Source organism: Pieris rapae, chromosome 1 (assembly GCF_905147795.1).
Source record: "Pieris rapae chromosome 1, ilPieRapa1.1, whole genome shotgun sequence".
Classification (NCBI taxonomy): domain Eukaryota; kingdom Metazoa; phylum Arthropoda; class Insecta; order Lepidoptera; family Pieridae; genus Pieris; species Pieris rapae.
In genome coordinates this window covers 8,033,539-8,055,619 of record NC_059509.1, presented here as the reverse complement: position 1 = coordinate 8,055,619, position 22,081 = coordinate 8,033,539, and the positions used below count along the sequence as shown (strand labels likewise).

Here is a 22,081-nt window from a genome sequence, read left to right as displayed (position 1 = left end):
CATTGAAAGATAATTTACTGAATAACAACAAGAGTGAAAATATTGAAGAAAAATATAATCTAATAGAAAAAGCGCTGAAAGAAATATCCAGAAAATTATATACCCTAAAAAAAAAGACAGATAAAATAGGAGACGAAGCCAGACATCTACTTGAGACCAGGAAAACTTTATTAAAAAACAAGAAACAAAATAGAAAACAAATAACCCAGCTAAGTAAACAAATAAATGAAAAAATTAGGACTCACAGGAAACAAATTAGAAACAGAACTATCCAATTCCACATTGAAAAATCTGGAGGCATAAAGAAAGCTCTGAAAGAACTGAGAGAGAATACCTGTTGGATTCCATCCATCAAAAGCAAGACATCTAATAAGAAAGCAACAAAACGACCCGAAATTATGGAAATAGCAACAACATTCTATAGTAAATTATATGATGATCCAGACTACACAAATACTCAATACCCACAGGAAGAAGACGAAGAAGCTACCCTCCCAATATTAGAATCCGAAGTAAGAACCGCAATACTGTCCCAGAAAAACTACAAAGCCCCCGGAGAGGACGGAATAACAAACGAACTTTTGAAGGAATGCCTAGACTACATAATAAGTGATATTACCAATATATACAACGATATTCTGACTAAAGAAACAATACCGCAACAATGGACATCGTCAACCATCATATTGCTCCATAAGAAAGGCGACAGGGCAGAAATAAACAACTACAGACCGATCAGCCTGATCTCCAATCTATATAAGATATTTGCAAAGGTAATATTGAACAGAATTAGCTCAAAATTAGACGAAAATCGGCCGAGAGAACAGGCTGGATTCCGAAGCGACTTCTCAACAATGGATCACATTCATGTCGTCAAACAGATTATCCAAAAGAGCAATGAATACAGAAAGATATACTACTTGGCATTCGTAGATTACAGTAAGGCATTCGACTCTTTGAAACATTCACACATTTGGGACGCTCTACACTCACAAGGAGTGCAACGAAAATATATCAGGATAATAAAAAACATATACAAAGAATCAACGGCAAAAATTCAGACTGAAAGGAAAGGAGAGGCCTTTAAAATAAAAAAGGGAGTACGGCAAGGTGACCCCCTCTCACCAAAACTATTCGCATCTGTACTAGAACACATATTTCGTAAAATTAACTGGGATGAGTATGGGATAAATGTAAATGGCAAAAAGCTCAACCACCTTAGGTTCGCAGACGACCTGATTCTGCTTAGCGAAAACCAAGAGGGCTTAAAAACAATGTTAACGCAATTAGACAGAGAGAGCAGAAAGGTGGGTCTGACTATGAATCTAGACAAAACAAAACTAATGACAAACAACATAAAAACACCTATACTGTTAGATTCAAATCAAATAGAATATGTCGATGAATATACATATTTAGGACAGATCATTGCACCGGAAAATCAAATGCAAAAAGAAATTAACATCAGAATAAATAAAGCTTGGAAAAGATTCTGGTCTCTAAAGGAAGTTATGAAGAATCCACATATGCCCCTTAAAGATAAGACTACATTGTTCAACTCTTGCATACTACCAACTTTAACCTATGGAGCACAAACCTGGGCCCTCACTAGCAAACAGAGTGGAGCACTCAGAGTGTGCCAAAACAAAATGGAGAGGAGCATCCTAAACCTCAAGCTAAGAGACAAAGTTAAACTTAAGAATATAAGAAGCAAGACAAAAGTTATGGATGTCACTCACACAGTGAAAAAGCTTAAATGGAACTGGGTAGGCCATATGGTAAGAAACAAGAAGGGAAAATGGACAAAAGATGTTACTGAATGGTATCCGCGGGATGGGAAAAGAAAGAAAGGAAGGCCAAAAACAAGATGGGAGGACGATATTAGAAACATAGCTGGAACAACATGGCAAAGAAAAGCCACAGATAGACATGGATGGGAAAGCCTAGGGGAGGCCTATGCCAAAAGGCAAACTGATACCGAAAATTGAAATAAATCTAATGTATATTTGTATCAGGTTAATCAGTAATAAAGGCTATTTTTATTTATTTTATTTATTTATTTAATGTGTTTATAATATATTTCCATTTTATAAATTGAATATAATTCCATATTATGAAATGAATGTTAGAAAAGAACAACCCGAACAAAGTGGTCGCTTCGAAGAGATCCCTTAATTTTGTTAGCATTTTCAGGTTGTACGTATTTCTGGGTGTTCGATGGTAATGCGATACATTCCTCCTTGAAAAAAAACAAATACTGGCAGGCATATCTCAGATATTTGATATAACAATAAGAAAAGCAAACAAATCCCTGATGTTTTAGTTTTTAAATAAAGTCTTTTGATTGCATCGTTCATGTAGGTTTGAGTGCGTAAAAACAGATATAAATGAAGTTCGCGGGATTTATAACTATGCACGTAACATAGCTTCATCATTACGTCTCGGAAACGAAAAAAACCGCTGAAACATGGAACGAACAAACTTGAAGAACTTTTCTTCAACTCTGAAGATATTTAAGGCGATACCATCCACAGGTAAGATGATGGAGTGTTTTTTTCTGGGACATCCAAAAGGGTGTTAATAATGAATACATTATAGTCAGAAACCAACAACTACAGATACTATGTTTGTGGGACAAATAACGAACAAAAAGTTTTAGGTTTAAAAGGTGACTTTAGTCAAGATAATTTCGTCTTAATTATTTTCCCTTTTTATTGTATAGTATACCACTTTACTCAAAATAACAAGGATCTCCGATATGTGCCACATTCAGTGCCACAAAAGACACACAATTGTCAGTCGTAAGTATAAGTATAAATTTCGTATGGAAACAATGAGGGAAGTTAGATTAATACTATACAAATACTTGCCTTTAAACTCTACGCACAAACACTCAATTAAAATTTTAAATTTGAAGGCGTAACTATCAACTTGAATTGACAAAAATATAACCAAATTCAAGTGCGTCTACCAAAACCAAAGCGAAACAAAAAAATGAGAGAATGAAGTGCGACGATCGGCTGAGTCAAATCAGTGTCAGTACCTTCATCAAAATTTATAATATCAAAATATGTATTTGGAATACCAAGTATTGCAATGGTGATCCGCTATACAAGAGAGAGCCAGTCAATCTAATTCAAATTAAGGATTACAGATGTATGCGCTTATAAGTATAACTAAGATGAAAACTGCTACGCATTTATTAATTAATAAAAAGCACATAATTATAGCTTAAAACTATTAATTTTTAACTTTAATTTGAATCATTTTTTATTTGCACTATATTTCGCATGACGTCGAATTAATTATTTTTTTGTAAATAAGAAGGCTTTTCATGAAGAATGAATTGAGACATCATAGTCAATCTAGGTTAACGTAAACGTAACGTAAGATTAATAAGTAATTTAAATCTATTTACTAACGTAGTTTACTACAGTCTCTAGTAGAGACTCAGTTCTTTTCTTATATTAAGGTAAAATTAGCGTCACAAGATATATTCTTCTTTCAAAAGTTTCTACAATTATTTAATATGTAGATTAGGACAATTTAGCGAATTTATGGGGTCGTAATGAAAATGTTAACAGCACTGTAGCGTGTGCCGACATTGCGGCGCCTAAGCTTTCCACTTCCACCCTCTACTCGTAGCCATGACATCTTTTTCTTTGTGACGTCATTCAAGACAAGCTTTCTAGAAATCATTTTAATAAGATTATTTGGAGATTTACGTGCGAGAGAGATAAAACTACTTAATGGTATGATTCCTTTGTAAGTACAAAATAAGGTAAGGTGGAAGAAGTCTATTAGGTATGAGGGTGTGCAATTATTTAATCAATTACATTCTAAAATTCGCAATATTGATGTGTTTGACAAACTCAACAAGGCAGTAAAGATGCATGTTAGAGTGAACACTGTTGACTAAAATTGAGAAGGCTAATGGCGACGTAAATCTCGCTCGGATATATACATATTAATATTAAGTTTCTCATGTAAATAAAATATTTTTTTTTGTAATGAGAAATAAAAATCTTTAAACAATTAGTTTCTTCTATAGATGAGCGGATAATAGACAAATGCCGAAACATTCTTAAGTTTCAAAGCATCTTCGAGTCTTCTAAAAAACCACAATACTTTTTAAAATTTTCCCAAGTTATATCGCGCAATAAAAAAATCTGAAATGTACGTAACGTCTGACAAAATGTGCCTGTTTTCTTGAGTAGCATAACATAGCCTCTAATAGCGATATAGGCCTTATTCTTTATCGTGCAAAGCTTTATTAACTCATAAAGCTTTTAAGATCGGTGCAAATATTCCCTCTTTAAAAAATACTTATTCACAAAAATTAAACTTATCTGATGCACTGTTGTAAGTAATTTTGTCTTTTTTGTCAAAATATAATAGATAATTGTTGTATAAACTTGAAATAGGTCAAAAGCTTCTACGAATAATTTAATACAAAGCAAGATCTAATAAGATTTTAAATATCTGTATTCATTTAAAAAAATGTGTGTTAAAGCATATATTGATATAAAAACTCTATAACGGCGTGTAGTAAAAAGTTTATATAGATTGTTTAACTACAGTAAGGAGGATGAACAATAAAACGTGTAATAAACGTGATTTTTTTCTTAATGTATGTTGATTTGGGAAGGTTTACAATATGGTCTACATTTGTTTACGGTTCGTGAACCCCGCATTCTGCTATTCATTTCATGTTTCCAATGAGACTTTGTTTTATTTATACAGACGGGTAGAAAATTCTTATCCTACGGCAATCAAGATTCACCGGGCTAAAATCGAAAGTCTCTTAAGATTCATTCAATATTGTGTCGATAAGGACACAATATTTACCATCTATTTAGTATGCTAGTAGCTCTTTGAATATCAAAACATATTTTTTCGACAATTATTGACGGCATAATATGAAACTGTATCAAATAATGTTACTGAATAATGACAGAGAAGCTCAATAAACTACTTTCGTTTTAAGCTGTAATATATTCCATTTCGGAGTTTGATATTCCGAGTTTCGATATGCCACTTGAGAGCGGCTTTTGATGTCATAAAACAAGGTCGCATAATATCAATTCCACTTCAACGCTATATTGAAGCTAACTATTTTCATATTTTCTGAAACAAACCTTTAGAGTATAGTTTCATTAATAGCTTTCTATTTACAGATCGTTTTGTAAGATATTTTATTCGTAATAGGAACATTATTGATAAACATATTATAAATATAATTTTAGCTGTGGTTGAATTACAATATTGATGTGTAATTTTAAGTTTTTAGTAAAAAAATATTTATATATATGTAGTATCCAACCACTTTATACTAGCTCTTAACCGATTCGTTTACGTCATTCTCAATTCTTTAATGGATATCTTTAATTTTATCCCTTATTTTATATATATATATATATATATATAATACGGGGCATTTAATTAATCTGAAAAAAGTTTTCGACTCTTTAGTAATGAGTGCGACTAGTCTAGACTTCTTCGACTATCAAGAAAGATGTATATTTATTAGAATAGAAAGAAGTCGCCATGTAAATTAATCAAACAAATTTATTTTTCATTGTAAAAACAGCATAATCAAGAAGGTATTTGAATATATAAACAATGTTAGGTTTACATAAGATACGTAGGGCGGGCGGCTGTAAACATTAAACGTAAAATTAAATTACAAGCCTATTTACGTCAGAAACAGCAGCAATATAAAGTTTATAACCATCGTAATTTAGGAATTGTGTCCTGGACATGGGTTTAGTGTCATGTTAAAATATCGGTGGCAGATTTTTTTATTTAGTGTATAAATGGACCCTTTAAAGTTTGGATCTATTTTATTAAACCTATTTTATATAAGCCTTTTACACTACGTTTTACTCTTCACTTACGCTTCTTAACGAACACGTGCGTTACCAATTACCAACTACCAACATTTTGTACGGCCTTTTAAGTTTTAGAGGTGGTAAATTATACACTTACGCAACGAGGATTCACACATTGGTATCACTTTTATATCCAAATAAACTGGTCTATTAGACTTGTGTCTGAATACTAAATGACTAATTAGAGCGTAAAAATCTAGTGCATACATTCTTCAAGAATAGAATACAAAAATATTTTTGGTCTACTGAAAGGATTTGTTCATAGAAGAAATATCGTTCTAGAAAAGAAATCAAATTTCAAATAGAATTAAGTTATGAATAATTATCGTAAATAATAAAAAAAAGTAAATCATTAAGTAACTAATTTTAAAGCTCAAATTGTAAATAGCATAAAATTAAATCTGTGTAGTTTGAACTACTGTACTGGTGCACAACTGTGAACGATTGAAAACTGAAAGCACATTTCCACAGACTAGAATAATCGAGTTTCAAATGCCAATAAAGCTGTATTAGCTTCGAGGTGGATTTGATACTACCTAAGTACAAGGAATGAAAAGACCGCTATGTTCACAAGTGTATAATTAATTATACATCACCTACAAAAAGCCTTTTCTCCTAATATCCTTTCAATGTCAATAATAAAAAAAGTCAATTTTTTATTATTATCACTTAGACTGAAGTTTCTTGTTTAAAACCCAAAATGTCTTCTCTCTCTCGGTCGCTTACTCATATCAGGTGTATTCTTAGTGCACATCAAAATCGTCAATCCTTTATCTTTCTCGGGTTAAGATGGTCTACGTTTCTTCTCAATACCGGGAAGATAGGGAATACAAGGGCACGGATCCGTCTGATTATTGTTTTTCTAGCAACTCCTCTCCTCTAGCGTATATTCTCAAAGCGTGTCATTACAATTCTCCTTTTTATTTCAGTGACAATCTGCCATAATGTCAGATTTGCGATCCCAAGTATACAAAGTGGAGCATACAAATGTCTTGCTCATATTCAATAGAATAAGGTAAGCATTTGTGCCAATTAATAGTCTTTCGATTGATTGTTCCGATAACAGTAATCAGCTAAAGCGTTTTCAACAATATAGTAACTGTGTTAATTGTACTGTGTCAAACCGAGCGCCGACCTACTTCGCTCCCGTTCGATGCGAATCGCTGCCCGCCCAGAATAGACGTAGCACGTGCGTCCGCCGTGAATAACGTCGCCCGCGGCTCAGCAAACTCCGCCGCGGGCCAGGCCGCGAAACCAATTTTAAGTCTTAATTCGAACCGCGTTGTGATACCTGTGACTACCTTAAACCTCTAGTGTCTTCAGCCTTGACTTTACGCACGTAGAGTTTTTTTAATTCACGTCCTGCTAGTAAATATTTATACACGTAGTGGCCTTGTTCGTTATCTTACACCGGTGAAAGCTTTCAGTTTGATACATGTTACGAGTTTTAAAATTCTATTTTCTGATTGTTATCTGTGTATTAATGTGCCTTATCGCGTAGTGTTGTTGTTGGATAGTGAAGTGTATCGAGATGCAGTACAAATATCTGTTCTTATTTACTATAATTATTTTACTAGAGCCGGTTCCCGCATGGAGATCTGATACGTATGTGTTTGTTAATTATTTCTATTTTAAGAATACGTTCAATAAAGTTTATGTTTGGGCTAATGTCAAAAAATGTATGCCACATGGGGAGTTTAATGCAATAGTTTTACAACAGTATACTACGGTATACTACTTATAGTTACAGACAATTCTAATAAGATTGCAGTAATGTAGTTATGTTTCAACAAGTTTGCCGTGTAACATCAGCTGTAAATAAGTAACTTCTTACGTTGACTTTTTCTCTTTAACGATAATTTTCAAAATAATGTATAAAGTGGATAATTTCTGTTTATTTTAGAATAAACATATCAAGTGTTTCATAATATATTATTCGTTCCTATATGTATAAGTATTTAAGTTGACAAGACAACAAAAGATACGAATAGGTATTTTCGATTAATATTTAAGATTAAAATAAATGTCATCTTAAAAATTAAACAAAACTCAACAATCGCCCCTCAGTAAATCTTTAATGATCACATGGTCATCCAGAGGTCCGAGATTCGTTTCGCGAGACAAACATGATTTATTATGGTCAATTGTTTTCTTTGGCTTTGGTTTGGCCTTTACTATCAATTCTAAATGAAAAAAATAATTATATAGCTTTTTATTACTTTATTTTCAGTGTTAAAGAGTGGGCCAGAACATTGGGCGACGAATTATGGAGGCTCAGCGAGTCTCTCACGAAATCGGATCAAATCAGGATTGTAAGTTACAAAAGAGCTTTTGCTCAATTGACTGTAACTGAATTGAATTCTTATAACAGGCTACTTATACGTTTAGGCCGCTTTGTCACTAAAAGTATATTTGGAATATAATAAAATAATATCGAGTGTATTCTGATTCTCTGATTATTTGTTTCTTATTATTACTGTATCGTTCCAAGGCGCTAACATTGGATCTCTCGCATATTCTATTAGTGGTTAATTTTATAAATCCGGCAAATCGTAAAAACCTCGTCCCTCTAGAAAAAAGGCACTTCATCTCCTCATGTATTTGATGGATTGGTGGTACTAATACATACGTGTATAATTCTATTTTATTTTACATTTTAACAGCAATAACTGCACTCGGTTAAATTAATAATGTTATAAAATATGGTTGTAATTAAGTATGTTATTACATCTTGAATTAAATTATCATGATTCATGTGCACTTTTTACTTTTTGTTTTTTTATGTATCCTGTATCAGTTTGGTTTATATTTTTGTTCCTGTTAAGTTTTTTTTCATCTTATTATATATGTAATATATATTTTTGCACTTCTTGCCTGCCTTATGTAATTTAATACTTTTTTTCCTTTACTTACAGTGGTTGCCTGTAAAAAATCGCTCGAAAGCGATAAGGCAAGTTGCCCTCCATTTCATATGTTCAATTTTTTTATATTGTAATGCAACGAAGTGTTAATAAATAAATTAATTACATTTTGTATTAACCGGTGAAGTATTAACATTTCAAGAATAATAGTGCATTTTAAATTAACACCCCAAACGTTTAAAAAGTATGTTCATGGCTAACTCGCAATGTTTTTTTAAATACATGTAATACTTATAATCCATTCAAAAAAAATTTTTATTGAATTAACGAAATCTGAGACAGAAAGTTACACAGGCCTACGCTACTTCTATAAATCGTCTTTAATTTTCTCACATTACAATTAGTCATCAGTTTAATTGGCACAAAAAAATATATCCAGAATAGAAAATACCTATATGTATATATATAGTCATAAGGAAAATTGCTAGAGATGTAAAATTTGTCTTCATTGCAGAGAATATTTGTTTCTATTTGAGCAAGAAATCTCGAGTGCCTTTATTCTTCGCTTTGTTCCAGAAATATAAACAAATGAATGCCAGTGTCAAGAAAAAAGATGGAGGACAGATTTTAGAATCGTCATTGCGATCTGTCAGTACCATGTTAACGAGGAAAATCAACGCTGTTAAGGTACTTTTGAGTGAACTAATGATTTCAAATAAAAATAGTCTTGAAATTTTAACATTACCTTGTATCGTCTAGCTAGGCAGACTATGTATCAAATACTGTTTTTTTAACGCATATTTGTTACATAAATAGAGTTTTATTCAAATAGTAAAGTATTCATATAAAAGTTATATTTAAGTAAAATAAAGAACATTTTTTGAACAGAATTTGCCAATTTCTCATTTATATTTTAGTGCATTCACGCGACTGCCGAGCGTCTTGCATCCGAGTTTAATTTCACCGAAGCAAAGAATGAGTCATTCAGTTATTGCTCAGCTAAATATTCTAATTTCTTTTACGAAGATGGGAATGAGCTAGAGAGAACAGAAGAAGTTCCCAAATTTGCCAGAGATAACCCGCATTACATAAATGTTACATTAGAAAAGGATTCACATTTTTATGACATCGACACCAATACAAACATGAGTTGTATACATGTTCCTACAAATATTTATTATAAAGGTTTGTAAACATTTGAAAATATTTCTTCGAATTTTACCTAAACTAATCAAAATGTATTTTGTTTTATTTATTTCGTTACATTGAAAGTACAAAACAATAAACAATTTCATTACGTTGAAGGTAACTATAACGATTAGAAGGGCAACCCTAGTGATGCAAAATCTAAGAAATGCAAGAAGACCGGAAATGTCACCGAATATAAAATTACAAATAACATAATAACTATTTCACGCTTGAAAACATTTTTAAATAACTCAAATAATTTAATGAAAATTTTTATTTTAGAGGAAGACGCATTAAAGGCAATACTCTGGTCGAAAGGGCTTAATGAAATATTTATTAAGAATTATAACTCCGATCCATCTTTAGTCTGGCAATACTTTGGTAGTTCGCATGGAATACTACGATTCTACCCCGGAATGCCTTGGAACATGAACGAAGCTGATACGTACGACTGTCGAGTCAAATCCTGGTACATCGAAGCCGCGACTTGCTCTAAAGATGTCATAATCTTATTCGACGTCTCTGGGTCTATGACTGGATTCAAGAACTATGTCGCACGGAGAACTTTGCAATCACTTCTAGCCACTTTGTCGAATAACGATTATGTAAATGTGTATACATTTAAAGCGAACACATCGGAAGTAGTTTCGTGTTTCGTAGGCTTAGTGCAAGCTACTCCGGAGAATTTGTCAACAATAAGTGACACGCTAGAGCCTACTGATGGTGGGAAAAAACACAAAGTGCCCCTGGGAGGAAACGCGAACCTCACCGAGGCGTATAAAAAAGCTTTTACAACTTTGAAAGAGGTAATTGTTTATTAATGTACTTATTTAAGACTGGCTTTGTGAGCGTACCATCAAATGTATTATATTTTATTAACAGGCGTTTTTTCCTTGAAATCATTAGATAATTTAAGCTTATTGATAACATGAACAAAAGACCTTTTCTGTATAATAATGGATTATGTATATATTGAATCAACAGTTATTTACCTGATATATTCAAGATTAATGATTTATGTGAAAAAATTATATTGAATTTTAATTGCTCCGTTTTACATAATTTTACACTGAAATTAGATCTGATTATGCATATTTATCACAAAAACATCTAACTTAAAACACTTTTGTAGGCAATCCATAGTAGGATACACACAAAACTCAATTTTTCAACGATTTCCTAAACCTAACGGTGTTATGTGTAACAGATGTACTTTTATAGAGACGTCACCATTGCAATGTGACTAGTGCACAAGGGTGCAATCAGCTGGTGATGGTGATAACAGACTATGTTCCCGGAAATCTCACCGAGGTCTTTGAAGAGTACAATCGTGAGACGGTTGATGGAAAAACGTACATACCTGTCCGAGTATTCACTTACCTAATCGGCAAAGAGGTCACAAATGTTAGAGAAATACAGTGGATGGCTTGCTTAAATAGAGGTGATTTTCCTTTAAAAAAAAATGTAAATTAATGAATTAAGAATTAATCATAGTACCATCTCGAATTAAAAAAACATTCCAACATTTAACTAAAGATGTAAAAAGCATATATGATATCACTATCATAGCATAATCCGTCTTTATTACTTACAGCATGGATTATATTTTTTGTCAGGTTTTTTCGTGCATATACATTCTGTAGAAGAGGTTCAACAGCAGGTGCTAAAATACATCAACGTCATCGCTCGACCCATGATTTTAGCAGGGGAGGAACCACCGCCCACTTGGACTCATGCCAACATTGACTACACGGTATGTGCTGTTAAGCATATATATATATATATATATATATATATAGTGATTATTTAGTTGATAAAAGGGCCTGGGACTAGTGCTGGGCAGGCTACTTCTAATTAATTTGCTATATTTGTTTTAAATATTGTAGAAATGTTTGATGGTTTGCTTTTTTTATAAAGTGTATCGAGAGTTTTTTACGCCGGCTTTTTCTCTCGGCCAACACCCTCTGTCTTCTTTGCCGATGAGTAGGGACGCCAACAGGCTCGAATTTAATGACGTGGAATAAGTGAAACCATGATGATCATCATCATGGTTTCACTTATTATTATATATAGTTCCAAAATAAATGTATTTTCTCTTCTTTATAATATAAACATATTTAAATTAAATTCAGTGTGTTGAAATATGCTGTTTTTGTCCTCCCTTACTGCAGAGCCAAAACTTCAATAGTTGGAAACTAAAAATCATGACAGTTCATGATAGTTCATGAATTGAACTAAGGAATTTGGAAATTGCACTTTTAAAAAAGTTAAATTAATATTTGAAAATCCGCTATTTTTAAAGTTATTGATTACCTTCAGATGTCGATAAGCTCAACAATGTAATAATTTTAAACACATGAGAAAAATTACGTAGGTATACATAATTCTCGGTGAGACAATTTTCTTCATAGGACAAAAGAGTCTCAAACAAAGCATTCATGCATGATTGCAGGAGTCCGTTGTTAACGGAGACACTTCTGAATTCTTTGTATTAAATTGTTACATAACACTTTCAATGTATTAAATACAAAAGAATGTGAACTGAATATTAAAAATAATGATTAAAAGGTCTATCTACTCTACTTTTTTAAAAGTGATTTAGCCTATATTACAAAAGTCTTTTCATTTCGCAATATTTTCTATATATTTTCACATTTACTCTACATATGCATATAAAGAAAGGTAAATTATCTTTCTATCTTTCTTTCAAAAAAATTTGTTTATAGATAGTATATAATGAATTAATTTATGATGATCGTTGCGGATCTAAGCGTAAAATTTAAAAGCAGGTTATTTCATATTTTTTTAGTTCTATGCTGTTTATAATTTTAAATACTGGACTAACTTAAATTTATTCAACTTGGAAATTCATCGTTTAATAAAACTTAAATTTGTATTTATTATTACTGAAATTGAATCACTCAAAACACGCTTCATCTGCATAATGTAAAAACGCCACAGCTAAATGTCAGAGTATTTCACAAGCATTCATTTAAACTCGACAATGAACCGCAAATTAAGAACTTTTGTATGCTCTTTGCTTATAATTAAGCTTAAACAAGTATGCAGAATAAGTAGAATATAAAACAAGAGTTTAGCGATGAAACTTCCTAAATAATTTATAATATTGTGACTTAAAGTCATCTATTGACTTTAACATTTAAAAATAAATTATTAGACATAAAAAAGCCAATGGGGGCATTAATCTATACCACAAGTCGGATAATCAAATGACATAAATTTGGTGCTAATCACATAAGTATACGGACCAGGATTTTCTCTGTTTAGTTTCCAACAATGTACGATGTGGGGGATAGAGTCATCTTGCTTAACCTATTGATTATTTTTTATAAAATATATCTAGTTTAGTGGTGGCTGCGAATAAAAATAACAGCTTTTAGTTCTAGTTTGGTAGGGTTATGTATATATTTCTACGATAGAAAGGATAAAAATTACATTTGTAAAATAATTTAGTTTGCCTTCGAATACGGTGCCACATACACATTGTGTTTTATCAATAAAATGTTTGAAGTGAAGACTGAGTGTGGCTTTTTGAGTGTGTATTTTTTTAAATAAATGTTTTCTTTTGTTTTAGAGAACTGAGAAATGGAATGTGAGCAACGATGTTTCAACCGTAAGTTAACGTTTTCTTGATGTATATTATTTATAATTTAATATTGAACTTCTTAGCTTATTATTATACTTACCTTAGTATTCTACCCACAAAATTTTGCTTTTATTTAACAAAAACGAAATAAAATATCTTTCTTTAATATTACGAAGAATGACCCAGAATTTCTGTAATTACGGGGTAAAGAGAAATTTAAGGGCACATTGTGTAGTATATTGAATTCTTTTGAAATATATTTCTAGACGCTTATGTTAAGTGTGTGCGGACTGGCATGAATATATTTCATGTTTGATTTATGGGGTAGTTTTTGTATTGATTTGTATACAATATATCATCTCCAATTAAACTTTTCACTGCTAAAGGTGTGGCCACAAAACTGAATAAGGTTCAGGAGAAGAAAATGGCGCAAATGGGATACATTATATCTTTATATTTTATATAATCATCATATGTACATATCTCTACAATGCTTATTTCTCATTTATTGAATATTTTCAATTGTTTAGATGATTAAATTCAGTTATTAGGGAGTCTTATAACTTATTTCAGTTTCATACTTATCATCTATAATTTTCATATTTACCAGAAAAAAATATTTTTTCGTTTATTTAATAACTTAAGATTATTTTCCATTGTTTTATTTGTAGCCCGACGAGGACAAGTTAGTGACATCGGTGGCCATTCCAGCATTTGACTACAACTATAATGAGAATCACAATGATGCAAGATTACTGGGAGTGGCTGGTACAGATGTGCCTATAGACAGCATCGCGAAGTTGGCCCAACCACATCAGGTGCGTAACAGCTTTGATGTTGAAGGTAGTCAGGTATCGAATCCTCAAAATAAAATAGCATGGTGAAGCATTTAACCGCTAACAATTTCAGAAGTTACTATTTTATATTAGTATTCTAAATATTTCCAGTCGTTTTAAATTATTGAAAGTGATTTGCATACTTGAATAAAATCCGTGGCTGCAATAAACTTCTTTGTAACTATTATATGTATATTAAGTTCTTCATGTTGCAATCTATTTATTTAAATATATGTATAATCTCAATCAAATTGCATGACATAATTTCATTTGAACGAAAATGCGAGATTTTCGTAAAACATATGGAATCGCGTTTGGGTTTGGGCTCCTTGTGAAATTTAATATGACTTAAAATTATTTTTAGCTTGGAGTCAATGGTTATTCTTTCATTGTGAGCAATAATGGATATCTTCTATTGCACCCGTTCCTAATTATTACGGTAAGTGGTATTTCATACTTAACACTTTATACGAAAATACTGTCCAGTAATGATACAACAGCAGCAATATAGCAGCTAGAATTTGCTATTTTATTTTATATAGCTACTTCATTGTATGTATATAGATGCGAATACACGTCGCTGAAAGTAATCCAGGTCCATAATTAGACTATTACATTACTTTTCTGGGTAACGCTAAAAAGGCGTAGTATGTCAATCATAAAAAATTGCAGAAGTGCAAGCAATAGTATCTTGTAAGTTTAGTATAGGTATATTTTAAACACCGAGGTAGGTACCTACTTAAATTCGGCCTTACGAGTTAAGTTGATTTATAATGAATGATTGACTTTTTCTTTCTAATCCCAATTCATGGACAATCTATAAAAAGGTTTTGAATATTTGTAACTTCAATAATTGGGTATTAACAGTAATAACAAGAATATTTAATTAAGTTATTCGAAATGGTTAAATATGTGTTTCTCTTACGTCATATTTTATAAAACACAGCATAATTATTGTATTTCGCGATCCTTAATTCCTTGTGTATTTCTGTGTATGTTTTATGTTGCATTATGGGATATATATAATAAAAACCATATGATTTAAATATATTATTGTTTCCTTCTACTAAACGATTGTATACATGTTCAGAGGCGCAGTCGTATGTCACAAACATATTTGATTCTGTTATTGGTGCTGGTTTTGACTCGATTCTTACCTTGAGTCGAAGTATTAGAACTTCCGACTTAAATAAGGTGACGTAATAAAAAACACGTCACCGTCTTTGCTCTAGGCCTGTAAAACGTCCAGTTCATTTTGAAGGATTTTTAAAAAAAAAATATTTTCACAACACATTTACATTTTAAAGGCCTCCATGAGAAATTTCGGTTATAATATTATATATTTCTTTAGTACCAAGGCCATCTTGTTTTTCTTACAATGTAGATAAATAACGAACTTCAAGAGAACTATAACAGCGTGGATTTCGTTGAAGTGGAACAAGTGGATGATGGTAAGGGTCCTCGAGAGCTTGGAGACCAGATCAAGCAGTTGAGGGAGCATTTGGTGAATGGCACTGACGGGAATATGACAAATGTCAAGGTGCTGTTTCATTATGATAATATGAGGTAAGTGCAAAAGAATTTGAGGCGTTTAATAATAATTTAATCAGATTAAGGGCCTGTTTCACAATGTATGGATAAAGTGCCAAATAGCTATGCAACACATAAATTATTCGAAAGATAAAATTTCATGACGTATAGCGCTATCTGACAGTTGTGAAACGCAAAAATACTATTTATCCTACCAATAAGTAACAAATAGCTTATTTGGAACTTATCCGGACATTGTGAAACAGGCCCTAAAGCTAAGAACATATATATTTTAATGTAGTTTAAAAAATCTTTTAAACTACTTCCATGATAATATATTATAATCTAATTAATGTTACATTCTCAAAAGTATTTCCTATAGAGAAACTCATGTCTACTTCAAAAATGTAGTGAATTATATTTTTAACAAAACCTAAAATAATTGTTTTGTTTTATGTTTGTATGATCTCTTCGTGTATGCCATGCCTATACGTGCTTGTAAAATAGAAATGCCGGATCTTGTAGTAAAATACGATATCCGGCTGCAGGATTAGTTCGATCATCGGTTATTAACCAATTTTTTATGTAAATTTATAGTTAGGAGAATGTATATCTTTATTTACATAAAGATTTTAAAAAATCACGGGTGCTGTTGATCACTTACAAAAAAAATATTAATAAAACTAAGCTAATCTCACGGATTCATGAATTGCAGTGCAATACAGAAGATTATGAAATACTATGTAAGAAAAGTATAAATGTAAGATTTTTTGGTAAAGTGAAAATATCTACTTTGTAATATTAAATTCTCCCCTATTACTAAGTTAGACGAGAAATGAAAATTTAGGAGATTCTTAAATGTTATAAAAGGTTACAAAGCTTGTTATTATCATGTTTACTTATGTACCTATATTGTTCTCAGGAGAATAGCACGCGTGAAACACGATTACTTCTTTAATAAATTAGAGGGTACGCCATTCTCCATGGGTATTTCGTTACCCATGGGATATGGGGACACGGAATTGATGTTGAAGGACAATCCCTTAGAAGCTAAACAGGGTCAAGAACTTATTGGTGTTAATGTAACTAGTTACTTCAATTTCACTTATCGAGTTCATCCTGACTGGTAATATTTTTTTATATTTTTATCTCTTGTTTAAGCAGATGTGCAGAATGAAACATAAATATTGTTCTATTTTCTCCATAATAGCGACGTGAATGAATTTGCTATTTAAATAATCAAATATGTATTTATAATTATATACTCGTTTTATTTCAGGGTTTATTGCAAATATCATTATTTAGAGGGACACGAATCGGAAGACTTTGAAGTTGAGATATTTAAGTTCCTTGTAAATCTTTCCAAGAATAAAATTGATATTACAAAGAAACAATATGGTGATGAAACGCAGGACGTGCCGTTTAATATTGAAAGTAAGTATTTCTATTCTGTTCCTCTCTGGCGGTAGTTTGCATTTGATAAAGACAATCTAATTCTTGAAACTCCTATTCGTAAAACTAAATTCAATCACTCAAAATATCCTGCTATGGAATTACATACCAATTTATATCAGACTAGCTCAGTCTTTAAATTTATTAAAAAAAAAATCTTTTTTAATCATTTTTCTTCTGCCTCGATTAACCTTTGGCAGAGCTTTAACATGTCTGTTTATACATATTATTATTTATATTTTTTCTTTAGAATATATTTTATTTAATTTTAGTTATGATTGTATGTTATTTAGAGTTTATTTTTGTTAATTAATTATGCATTTCTTGTACCCCCCTCACCCTCTGTATGTGTTTCTTTTTTGCCTGGAAAAAATCGCTTGTTAGGGATAAGGCCGCCCGTTGTCTAATAACTAATGTAACCTACTTACTTTTTGTTTTTCTATATGTATAATTATGGTATTTAAGTAAAAATACATAAAACAATAAATAAATATTTACTAATTTAATTAGATGTTATTAATATAAATTATGCTTCACCTTGATCTACCATTTGCTTGTGTATTCTTAAACTATAAGTCTGTGCTTATACTACTGAAAGAGGCTAAATGTTTGATTTTTTAAATACAATCTTTCTTTTCATGTCACAAAAGATACCTAAATGGAATATATTGACTTTAAAAAGAGTAATTTCGTTCATTGTATTTTCTGTATCACGGAATGAACTTTAATATAATAATTAATGCATTGCATTTATCATGCAATATGAGAGATCTACCCAACTAATCTATTCTGTTCTTGTATAACTAAGACCTTAATTAAATAATGTATTTATCGCATTTCAGCTCATTGCGGTACAACACCGTTAGGCAAAGACGATTATTACTGCAATGAAGATTTGGTCAAGCAGTTGGTGTTTGACGCGAAATTATCCAGTCCATACTTCAGACATTGGGACGCCACGGCAGAGGAAAGGGAATTAGCTAAGAAGTATAACGTCAGTGTACGTTTTATAGCGACATCTAGTGGACTCACACGGTGGCATTACATATTCGATGATGACAAGAACGAAATCGTCAATGAAAATGGTTTTAGGAAGAAAAAATTTAAGGGCGAGTAAGTATTGAGTATTTTTTTCCTAAAAAAGAATACACAAGCAATTTTATGCATGTAATAAAAATATTTGTGTAGTATATAGAAAAGTCCCTGGACACGATGGCAAGGGAGTAGAGTAAATAATAATAATAAAAAAATTATGCATGTTAAAGGTGACTTCGGAATTAATATTGATCCTCTCAGGACGATATTTTACTATAAAATTGTATTTACTTTGGTGTAGTTAAAAATATTTCCGACGTTATATATGTAAGCATATATACGAATATATGCTTATCCCAACTAATTAAATATATTTAAATGCAATATACTCCTCTATACATTCAAAATAAAATTATTAATTAATAAATAATTATTCAATACATATTATGTTTTATCCTATCGTCACTAAACGCTTCAGACTAAATAAGACATCACAATAAACATATCTGAAGCGTCTTAATATATTTTTAGAGTATTCGGCGACAAATACCACAACGCAATAGAAGAAACCTGGTACAAAGCTGCAGTACTGCAGCACATGATAAGCAAGGAATCTTTAGTGATCGCCACACCGTTGCCAATCTTAGATACAACTATTTCTACTCGACCCTCAGTACAAAATAGCGAAGGAGATATAACAATAACAGCCAGTTACGCAATTTTCTACAAGGACGGTGATTCTGAAACACCTGCAGGAGTCGTCGGATTCCAATATTTGCATTCCAACTTCCTTGAAGTATTCCAGGATATTACTAATAGGGATGGTGATGTAAGTACATTTAATATAAACACGGAATTTACACGAATGAAATATGCTTTCAAATCTTGGAAGAAAGAAAGAAGTTTTTTATATACCCAACTCCAACAACATACATACTTGTCTTGATTGCCTTCTATTCGAAGTCATTTAAAAAATAATATTTTAAACTTAAAAGTCCAGAATATTTTTTGAAATCATTTATTGTTGTCAAGCGCATACTTTAATAGGCATTGATATAAGATTTTCAGTCTCAGTGCAATTGTGTTGCACATGAACAAATTTATTTTATATTGGACATACTTGGAAGTTCGTGACCACAACGATAAAAACAGGATCGATATGTATACAAATTTTTCAGGAGTTGACGTGCAACAAGGATGGAAAATATGACTGCTACTTGATCGATAGTTCAGGATACATTGTTTTATTGGTCGAAGAGAATGACGATAATTCTGTTGGTGACTTCTTCGGTCGCGCACAACCATTTGTACTTCAATCGTTCATACATAAGAACATTTTTGAATATGTCGAAGTGTTCAACTATCAAGCACTCTGTCCCATATCAATGATTAAAGTTCCAAATTGTGCTTGGTCGATACGTGGTTCGGTAAGTTTTTTATAAGAAAAAAAAAGCTATATATAATAATTGAATTTAAATAAACAGTATTTAAGATCACATAACCTCAAACTCAAATCTTTATTGCATTCCTTATGGTAATATTTTACACGTGAGACACGTTATAATTTATTACAGTAGGGTTAGGTACAGCAATCTTCTGAGAAGGCATGCTCCACCATAGTTAATTCTATTGTACATTTCTATTCTTACAAGATACATTACTGTAGTTGTAGCTTCTATAGCGATAGCGATTGTTCTCCGGACTTTTGTTGAGTTTTCATACCGCTCATCAGCGCTACGGGTATTGCGAGTTTAAATTCCTTCGGTATCTGCATTGCTATTCAGAGTACTAGCCTTAATGCTTGTTATTAAAACCTATTACAAAAAAATGTAAAATTTCAGATATTTGATGTTGCGTCCAACTTATTCAAATGGTTGTTAACTGAGGCCTTCTTGATATTATTTGATTTTGCGAATTGGAAAAATCATTTGTATGCAGCTACAATTGAACCTTATGGTAATTATTGTTGTATAGTAATTTTAAATATCTTGGAAATAAATTCGCCCATTTTATTCAGGAATAATGTAGCAACTCAGGAATAACGAGCTTTTGTTAATATTTGTAGTTTATATATTGTTTATATTTATACACAAAATCTTTATATTAGTAAATATTTAAAAAAGTTCTTACACGGTAAGGGTTTATTAAAAATATCACTAAATCACGCTGTTTGTCCATAGAACATTCACAAACCAATTCAATCAAATTCGAATTCAATTCTTAAACTTATTTATTATGCCCGTGTGTTGACTTACTAAAAACACTGTCTTAATAATTTTGGCAACCAATTTGTCGTGAAAAATAATTGTGGTGTGTGGTCCCAAAACCAGGTCAGAGATATTTCTGCGTATATTTCAATGAATGATTATAGAAATGCGTATTTCCAACATAAAATAATTACTTTAACGAGACAGTACCTAGGATTTACATTACGTATGTGCCACAACAGGACGCGTATTGTAATCATATTAAAATTATTTCAGTGAGCGACACAATCGAAGCAACTACCCCATACCCCGAAACAAACAATGAAAACGGAACCATAGAAGCCAACGAAGAACCAGAAGGGAAACGTTTCTTCTCTTGCGACCACAGCATTAAGCTGTACATTCTGAACCAGTCATACTTCCTCAATTCAATGATACTATCACCTGTCGTGTACGAAGAAAATGTTGGAGATTGTCATCCGCCATATTGGGCGACTTTAGTTCCGAAGACCAATTTAATGCTGGTTGTTGTTGAACGCGGTGCGTGGAAGTTTGATAATTGCACTATACCACCAAACACAATCCCTGTGCCGACAATAGATTCTACTACGAGCAGGGAGCCTTGTCATAAACTGGATTTGGGAGCGCTTCCCAGGCGAAGACTTGAGGGCTGCTTCACTTATCACGATAAGGTAAATTGATATAAATGATACGTTATTTAAAACAGTAATAATACATCACTTTATTAATTCCACAAAACTGGAAATATTAATGTGAACAGAGGGTGAGCTGTTGCTTAAAGCAATTTCTCCAGATCACACAGACGTAAAATATTTAAACAAAGTCGGAAATTGACAGTACATTATGTTAGGGTCGGAACAACACAGTTACAAAGTGAAACCTACATAATAAGTAGTAGTAGTAGTAAGTCTTTAATACTAATCGTCACCTTACAGTACATCATTCTGTTTATTTCTATTTCGGGTTTGTAGACACAGTATATCAAATATTTTCCATTAAAAGTAATCATAATCAGATAATCTCAACATAAATACTTCATTAACGGATATAACACGAATATTATTGCCATAACTCGTTTTGTGTAACTAAAAAGGCATTAAAATTATTTATTTTTTTTACAGGAAAGAAACATAACAGCATGCGGAGAGGGATGTATAGCGAAAGTAAACTTTGTTATCTTAATAGTAACTGCACTGATGTCTTTAATAAACTTAAAACTCTTCACGTGATACTGAACATCGACTTATGGTACTAAATATATTTTGTACCTTTCTTATTTTCACAATAAAATGTATTTATTCAAAGCGTCTTTAAGTTTCAAAACCTAAACTACAATTGACCTTGACCCAATACAGCTCAATCGATAATTATTCGTTGCACAGTTATTACAACCTACCACCCTAGATAAGAAAAATGCACAACAAAGCAGCAAGGTAACTCCAGTCGACCCGCG

General features: G+C 31.8%; 1 protein-coding gene across 1 annotated transcript; it reads left to right on the top strand.

Annotated features, from left to right (window-relative positions):
- The first annotated feature begins 7,065 nt into the window (after window positions 1-7,065).
- LOC111003879 (voltage-dependent calcium channel subunit alpha-2/delta-3) lies at window positions 7,066-21,924 on the top strand. The gene is made up of 19 exons (XM_022274621.2): window positions 7,066-7,496; window positions 8,122-8,203; window positions 9,329-9,439; window positions 9,670-9,937; window positions 10,223-10,746; window positions 11,162-11,381; window positions 11,557-11,693; window positions 13,536-13,574; window positions 14,219-14,365; window positions 14,748-14,822; window positions 15,768-15,949; window positions 16,836-17,039; window positions 17,193-17,347; window positions 18,208-18,478; window positions 18,932-19,229; window positions 19,579-19,827; window positions 20,242-20,356; window positions 20,884-21,299; window positions 21,750-21,924. The coding sequence occupies exons 1-19, from the start codon at window positions 7,423-7,425 to the stop codon at window positions 21,855-21,857; spliced, it is 3,675 nt and encodes a 1,224-aa protein (XP_022130313.2). The 5' UTR covers window positions 7,066-7,422; the 3' UTR covers window positions 21,858-21,924.
- Window positions 21,925-22,081: the final 157 nt, after the last annotated feature.